This window comes from Nematolebias whitei, chromosome 4 (assembly GCF_014905685.2).
Source record: "Nematolebias whitei isolate Nwh7 chromosome 4, NemWhi1, whole genome shotgun sequence".
Taxonomy (NCBI): Eukaryota; Metazoa; Chordata; class Actinopteri; order Cyprinodontiformes; family Rivulidae; genus Nematolebias; species Nematolebias whitei.
In genome coordinates, this window is record NC_056501.1 from 50,947,495 (window position 1) to 50,956,119 (window position 8,625).

The 8,625-nt window shown below is 42.3% G+C and overlaps 1 protein-coding gene across 1 annotated transcript in view; it reads right to left on the minus strand.

Moving 5' to 3' along the window:
- The window catches only part of ppp3cb (protein phosphatase 3, catalytic subunit, beta isozyme), a 69,528-nt gene that overhangs the window by 4,205 nt on the left and 56,698 nt on the right, over nt 1-8,625 (minus strand). The window contains exons 9-12 of the mRNA XM_037675114.1: nt 7,129-7,206; nt 4,039-4,123; nt 3,626-3,723; nt 1,505-1,552 (exon numbers count right to left, since the gene is read on the minus strand). Of these exons, the coding sequence (XP_037531042.1) occupies nt 1,505-1,552; nt 3,626-3,723; nt 4,039-4,123; nt 7,129-7,206 (309 nt within the window). The remainder of the gene's footprint in view (nt 1-1,504; nt 1,553-3,625; nt 3,724-4,038; nt 4,124-7,128; nt 7,207-8,625) is intronic.

Genomic DNA, 8,625 nt, shown 5'->3' on the forward strand with positions numbered 1-8,625 from the left:
TATTATTATTATTATTATTATTATTGTTATTATTATTATTATTATTATTATTATTATTATTGTTGTTATTGTTATTATTATTATTATTATTATTATTATTGTTGTTGTTGTTGTTGTTGTTGTTATTATTATTATTATTATTATTATGGTTATTGTTATTATTATTATGATTATTATTATTGTTGTTGTTATTATTATGTTATTATTATTATTATTGTTATTATTATTATTATTATTATTATTGTTGTTGTTGTTGTTGTTATTGTTATTATTATTATGGTTATTGTTGTTATTATTATTATTATTATTATTATTATTATGGTTATTATGGTTATTATTATTATTATTATTATTGTTATTATTATTATTGTTGTTATTATTAAAGTTGTTTTGGGGCAGATTTTCAAGGACAGGACTGAACAGGTGGGGAGAGTTACAATGAACCAACAGATTACTTCCTGAACTTGTGTCTCTGATTTGCACTAAAATAACAGTAAGAATCTTTTCACAGGAAACTATAAAAACTATAAAAAGCAGCTGTGCTCTCCATGTTTACAGATGTTCTAAGACCATAAAAAAATATCTGGAGCGATCAGAACCACTTTTGAACAAAGGCGACTGTCACATTCTTAAATAGTTATTCAACAATATACTGCACCACATGAGGTTACATGGCATACCAGCATGAAGAAAACACAAGGAATCTCCATAATTCATCTGAATAGACAAATTATGGATTGCACTTCAGGTAAGCTAAGGACAGCACTGAACACAAAGCAGGGAACTAAAGCATGCAGCTTACTAAAGTCTGTGCACAGAGGATGCCACAATCACTTCAGTAGCATCATCTGAGGCCTGTCATAACTTCAGTTTAAATAGTTCTTTTAGGAAAATAAACACATTTATAACACAGATTTAAAGGCTTGGATTATATTCTTAAAGTTCATTGGACTTCTTCAATAACAACAAAAAAAGTCTTGTTTTCTCTGCTGCTCGGTCACTGACTATTTGCTGAAGGAGACTCATGAAAGCTGTTTAAACACAAAAAGTGTTCAGTTTTTGTTCATAAAACAATTGTCCCCCCAGCAGATTATATTTATTCCCATGCATCATCACAGGTGACTTGTGTTCTCTCGCGGCTCATGGAGAAACAGACTGAGTGCATGTTAATATCACATTACTTATGAAATACGAGGTTGAAACCTGTTCACCATTACGACTCCCACTCCTGCTCTTCTTCTCCGTGTGTGTTCAGGAAATATGTGTCGTTGTTGCAGCGGAACAGGATGTAAATAAATGTTTGAGTGGAGCTCCCAGGAGAAGGCAGGAGAGAGATGTGGTGACTTCAGCATGCAATGGTTTTAAGCTTTGTTTAAGAGCAGCTAGAAGAGCTCAGTGCATCGTTGGTAAAGAAAATCTTTGACCTCAAGAGCACGGCGGCTGAGAGCACCGCCATGCCAGAGACACACACACACACCACACAGTGAAATGGGAGGGATTTTACCTTCAGCGTCCTTAACTGTCTCGATAGCTTCTATGGCCTCAATGGTAGCTGAAGGGTGGCAAAAGATAAGAGAGAAAGAACGACAGGAAGAGAGAGAAGACAGAGTCCGAAAGAGATGATGCACAAGAAAAGAAGGAGGAGAAGGAAAACGAAGTGAAGGCTGAAACATGCTTCTGTGCAGATATGCATAACATCTTTGCCTCAGGGAACAAAGGAACGTCTTGATGCTGATTTCACTTCTCAAACAAACATCTTTTGGGTAAAAAAGCCGGTGCTTGAACTGAGCTAACACCAAACAGGAAGTTAGCCATTTCCAGTACAGCTGAAAAAAGCTGTTAAGCTAAAACTGACCTTTTTGTTGTAAAATTTGCCAACTGGTAAAACGTTCAAGCACCCAGAGAGGTCCAAACTAAACCAAACTTTGCCAGTGTCTGCATTAAGATAGACAAAAGTGCTGGTCCCGCGACAGGCCCGAAACTAAACACTGATCCAGAACAGTGGAACAGCTGGTGTTTCCTCTCCTGCTGCAAGTCGGCCCGCAGCTGTTGGAACTGGACCTCGAGCTCTGACACATCAGCACTGACACAGCTGACATCTGCTGACGACTGACTGAAGAAAGGATCAGGAACCTGGAGACCATGAGAGGACCTCAGCATGATGCAGACAGTCTGTAGACACACGGCTCACTGTGGACGATGTTGACAGACAGTACCAGAGTGCGTTCTCTGGAGGGGGGGTACATATACCACTGCTGACCCAACACGTGAGATAAAGTCTAGTGGGGCAGCGGGCAGCTATTTAAGCACCCGGGGAGCAGTAAGGAAATAAGGGTCTTTATAGCCACGGTCATCTGTGGTCAGGCAGAACCTTTGCTCACCTGTCATCATCAACTTAAACCTTCTAGTTACAGTATCACTACAAACACAGCCATCTCTGCTCTATTAATGGCAGCCTAAACATGGGACAGTGAGAATGACACGGGTTGTTGTTGCACCCTGTGTCATCCCAACACAGGTCCAGTAGCTGTGTCTGGATGGCAGACACAAACGTCATGGGGTTCTGTAAGCCTTGACACACAGAACAACTTTCCAAGCTGGATACGGTCTGTTTTAGGTGGTTGGAACCTTCACGATCTGCCTTCATGTACTTGTTGGTTCCAACATGGGGTCACTGTGACATCTTTACATGAGGCATGTTGGGTAGTTGCACAATGCACCTGTTCCTAATGCAAACCCACAATGTGGCCCCATCAAACACCAACAGGCGCTGGTAATACTAAAAGGCCTTTTTTGTGTCTGCTGGTCTTCATCCACTGTTCTGACTGACTGCCAGATGCTCTGACAACTGCCTGATAACACTGTCGCTCCACTTGTGATGCCACCACTTACACCCTCTGGTGCCTGTTCCTATGGGCCAGCTCTTGCACATCAATTCATTCACATGTCACCAGTCTGTGTGTGGACCAAATTACACCCAAACCAGATCATTCTTTTAGAGTGATTAAAGAGGTTTTATCAATGCAAATATTAAAGGAACATTCAAAAACATGAAAGAAGGCAAGACAAAAGACTAACCCTCAACATCCATATGGGAGCTTTCAATCCGGATCTAAACTCTACGAACTGAAGGCAGAAATCCAAGTATAAAGTTGTGAAGTCAGGCTCAGGGGCATGTTTCAGGCTTTGAACATGTAAAGCCCTCAGAGCGTCTCTGAGGCAGCATCGGGGGCGTTTGGTGTTAGCAGCAGCCCGTGTTAGTCCTCTTGCTTTTCTTTCTAACATGCATGCACACAATATAGATGTAAGTCCTCCCAGGGTTCTGAACATTTTTAATAACACTGCTACCTACGCTCTGTGATTTCCTGACTCGCTCTTGCACTCACGTACACAAACACAACCAGCGGCAGGCTGTTAGTATCCTTGGTGCTGGTGAGGTGAGGTGGAGCGAGGTGAGCGAGGTTAAAGGATGAGAGGAGGAAAACAGCAGCCGGAGGATGACCCGGAGCGCTTTAACCGTCTCTGTGCTCTGGTGCCAATTTCCCTCTGAGATATCTGTTTCTGTAGGTGTGCTTTAAGGGGGAAAACTGGAGAAAGTGTTTGTGCATGCGTGTGAAACACTTACCGCTCTGCAGAGTCTGTTTGCCCCCAGATAGCACTCCACTGGGCAGCATGCCTGTAGGAGTCAGACCCTTCAGGGTCAAGACATTCTCACTCTCCTCTCTGAGAGACGCAGACACAGCGAGTGTTTGTGGCAGGGTGGCAGATGTGAGTGGGTTAAAAGAGAAACAGAGAGCAGGTGGTAAGGAGAGATTTTCAGAGGATTACACACTTCCCTACACGGCACACCTGCAAACACACAAACACATGCTTGTAGATTTAAACACCAGAGCTCAGAGGCAGGTGAGAAAGAAAAGAGAGGATCTGGTGACAACTTCTTTAAAAGTAAAAAAGAAACATCTACACACACACCATCCATCCATACACACACACATGAACAAATCCAGTATAAATATAAACGAGTGGAACTCAACCCACCGTAGGACAGAGAACATTTTGGCCATCTTCCCGATGGCACGGATTTTGTTTTTGATCACTTCTTTCCTTGCTGCTGCTGCATTGGCTGTAACAGAACCAGGGACATAAAAAAAGATTGATTCATTTTAGAAATCCAAGTGAGTGTTTGTGTTGAAATCAAGAACTGGGGTCATGATTATCAGTAGTTTGGTCACAGCAGAAAACTGTTTGGAACCAGAATATCTATATATGTGGAAATATGCTCGTTGTGCCTGGTCTAACAAACAGTGGACCACATTTTGAGTCATTTCAAAGAAGGGAGAACCTAACCTAACTCTGATTGAGCCATCTCTACCAATCAGTTAAAGTATGTAATGCTAAAAAGATCCACCAGATGGCACTGTGACAGTAAAAGGTAGGTTTGTCATTCCCTCCTCCAACCAGGAAGTCAAAAACCAGGACATCAAGTATGGCGTCAAGACTGTTTTTGTGTAAACTTTGAAAAGTTTGGATACTTATACAAAGTACATATACATATTTTGGTGATAAAGGCCTTAGTAAAAATAAATATGACCCTTGACGCAGCACAAAAACTTTGTTTAATATTTTTTAAATGTGCTTGCCCAAACGGTTGATTTGTCAATTCATGGTATGGGTAGCAAATTTAAGCTAATGTAATTGAAATTGATAACTTGCTATAAAATCAACTTACTGGAACCATCTAGTTGATCTATTTCTGTAAATATAACTATTTAAGTGTTAGTACATCATGAATATGCTGAAGGAATTTTCCTACTCCTTACTTTTGATGCTTTATAAGTTTAACTATGTTACTATAATGAAAAATAAAGAAAAACGTAGAAATAATCTAGAGGGGATCTAGAGTTCTAGAGGAACGGCCCCCCTGATCTGAACCAGAGTGGTGTTCTGTTGCTGGACTTCTGTGCTCGTCATGGATTGTCCATAACGAACACCATGTTCAAGCATAAGGGTGTCCATATGTGCTCTTGGCACCAGGACACCCTAGGCTGCATTTCGATGATCGACTTTGTCATTGTCTCATCTGATCTGCTGCCACATGTCTTGGACACTCGGGTGAAGAGAGGGGCAGAGCTGTCCACTGATCACTACCTGGTGCTGAGTTGGCTCCGATGGTGGGGGAGGATGCCGGTCAGACCTGCAAACCCAAACGTATTGTGAGGGTTTGCTGGGAATGTCTGGCAGAGTCTCCTGTGAGACGGAGCTTTAACTCCCACCTCCGGGAGAACTTTGAACATGTTCCGGGGGAGGTGGGGGACATTGAGTCCGAGTGGGCCATGTTCCGTGCCTCTATTGTCGAGGCGGCATACCGGAGCCGCGGCCGCAAAGTTGTCGGTGCTTGTCATGGCGGCAACCCTCGAACCTGATGGTGGACACCGTCGGTGAGGGATGCTGTCAGGCTGAAGAAGGAGTCCTATCAGGTCTTTTTGGCCTGTGGGACCCCGGAAGCAGCTGATGGGTACTGGCAGTCCAAGCGACATGCGGCTCGGGTGGTCGCTGAGGCAAAAACTCAGGCATGGGAGGAGTTTGGAGAGGCCATGGAGAATGACTTCCGCATGGCTTCGAGGCGATTCTGGTCCACCATCCGGCGTCTCCGTGGGGGGAAGCGGTATACCACCAACACTGTTTATAGTGGGGGTGGTGTGCAGCCGAGTGCGACACGGCCGGGATGAGGATCAGTTCCTTCAAATCTGAGTCCATGGTCTTGAGCCGGAAAAGGGTAGAGTGCCCTCTCCGGGTCAGGGAGGAGGTCCTGCCCCAAGTGGAGGAGTTCAAGTATCTTGGGGTCTTGTTCACAAATGAGGGAAAAATGGAACGTGAGATCGATAGGCGGATAGGTGCAGCGTCTGCAGTGAAGCAGGCGCTGTACAGGTCTGTCGTGGTGAAGAGAGAGCTGAGTCAAAAGGCAAAGCTCTCAATTTACCGATAGATCTACGTTCCTACCCTCATTTATGGTCATGAGCTTTGGGTTTTGACCAAAAGAACGAGATCTCGGATGCAAGTGGCCAAAATGAGTTTTCTCCGCAGGGTGTCTGGGCTCTCCCTTAGAGATAGGGTGAGAAGCTCAATCATCCGGGAGGGACTCAGAGTAGAGCCGCTGCTTCTCCACGTTGAGAGGAGCCAGTTGAGGTGGCTCAGGCATCTGTTTAGGATGCCTCCTGTACGCCTCCCTGGTGAGGTGTTCCGGAAACGTCCCACCAGGAAGAGACCCAGAGGAAGACCCAGGACACGCTGGAGGGAACGCCTCAGGATTCCCCCGGAGGAGCTGGACCAAGTGGCTGGGGAGAGGGAAGTCTGGGCCTCACTATTTAGGCTGCTACCCCCACGACCCGACCCCGAATAAGCGGAAGAAAATGGATGGATGGATGGATGGTAGAAATAATCTCAATACTATTTTAATGAAATAAAACTAGCTGGTCTACTTTTACTACAAGCTCAGGTATATGTTGCTAATTATAATTTCATTTTTTAGCAAGTTTCACAAAATGGACATTAAAGTGTTGAGTAAGGGTATGTTAAAGAAAAACTCGATTGTTGTCATCAGTCACCCAAGGAGATAAGAAATGAAAAAAATATATATTTTCCATAGTTTGTCTTGGTGAGGTAGTTAAAGGGTTAAAGACAATGACTAAAGGTTAAAGATTCTTGTTTCCTGTTTTTGCCTCAAAGATAAGTGGAGAAATAAAAAAGACAAACGAGATCTCTCAAGCTCTGTGGTGGCCATCTTGATTGAGGGCGACTAAAATTTAATCTGTTGATCACCAAATTATTACATTTTGAGTGTATTATTTACATTTGTGAAGTGATTCGTCAAATGTTTTGCTAACACACTTACACTCGCAGTAACAAGCAAAACCATTATCAGCAGGGGACCATAATTAGTGTCATGATGTTACTCTCAGAGAGATATCTAAACAGCTAGCACGTCTGAACTGTGTAAAATATGATCATGAAAATAAACTTTCTTCAGCAGATCATCTTTGAGTTCTTTGTTTAATAATGAAGTGAATAACCAGGAACATTTGCTCTGCCATGGAGCTACAGTCAAAGCAGCAGATGAGTGTTTCTCACCGTCGTAAATCTCATCTCCGTCATTCATGAGCTCATCGTCGGAGCAGATACTCAGGACGTTGACCAACATTTCAGTCACTGTCACAGAAAAACACAAAAATTATGGAAAACTCTGATCATTCTCCTACAGTTCTGTAGAGTTGTTGGGGGTGTGGGGGTACACATATACCACGGTTCAGTATGTGCCCTCAGTTAAGGGGTAAAACTGTCTGGTGGTGTTGGTGCTGTTTTTATTTTCGTTTCATTTAATCACAGTAACCTCTTAAATCATAAAGAGAAACACATACTTCATATAGTATTGTCCTATTTATCCAACTGGAGCTGTAGTCAATGTCCTTCAGGCTATGTGTAAAAAGGTTGATAATCTCTACCTAATATATTACAAGATGAGTGTTTGTTTCAATTGATTTGACCTGAAGTTGATGCAAAAGAAAAAGGCAATTATAAATGAATAATGTCTCAAAATAACAAACAGTGTGGTACGCTGATGTCTCCCGATGCAGAAAGATCAGATGGTGAATGTTTGTTATTTTCAACATGAGTGTTTTCCTGGACTGGAATAGAACAAGGAATGCAAGTAAACCTTAATGTGTCCTTAATGTCTTAACCTCATGTTTTTGCTGATGCTCAATGTTTTTATGTTATAAGTGCTTAGTGTATATTTAGTTGATGTTTTTCTTAGTCCACATCTTAGATGTTATTACAGTTTTTTTTTTTATATATTTTATTGTTGGATGTAACTGGGACCCTGTGTACATAATTTTGCTCCACCACATGTACCACATGAGGTGCGAATGAAAATAAAGAATCTCTGACTCTGACTCTGATGTGTGCAAGTGCAAGGTATTCAAGTGGGTAGGAGTTATACTGTGGAAAAGAATAGAAGTAGATTTTTTTATTTATTAATTTTTTATTATTATTATTGCTTGGCTAAAGCAAAGGCCACCATTGGCCACTCCAATCATTTAAAGAAACTGTAGTTTTAAGCAATTTAAAACTAGCAAGCATAGTTTTCTCAAATCACAGGAAGGACAGATGTGGATTTTCCCAAGGGAATGGAAATGGCCCTAGTCAATACCTGTTTCCAAAAGAGGGAGAAACATAGAGTGACCTATAAGAGTGGAGGAAGGAGTACGCAGGTCGACTACATTCTGTGTAGAAGAGGAAACCTGAGGGAGATTGGAGACTGTAAGGTTGTGGCAGGGGAGAGCGTGGCCAGACAGCATCGGATGGTTGTGTGTAGAATGACTGTTGTTGTGAAGAAGAGAAAAAGAGTAAAATCAGAGAAGAAGACCAGATGGTGGAAGATGAAGAAGGAAGAATGTTGTGAGAAATTCAGAGAGGAGCTGTTAAAGGTGGTAAGACAGAGCTTCCAGATGACTGGACTATACCATACCATACCATTTTATTTATAGAGCACTTAAAACAGCGCCAAGGCCAACCAAAGTGCTGTACAGACAGAACAACAGGTAACACACAAAGCAAAATACAAAATGA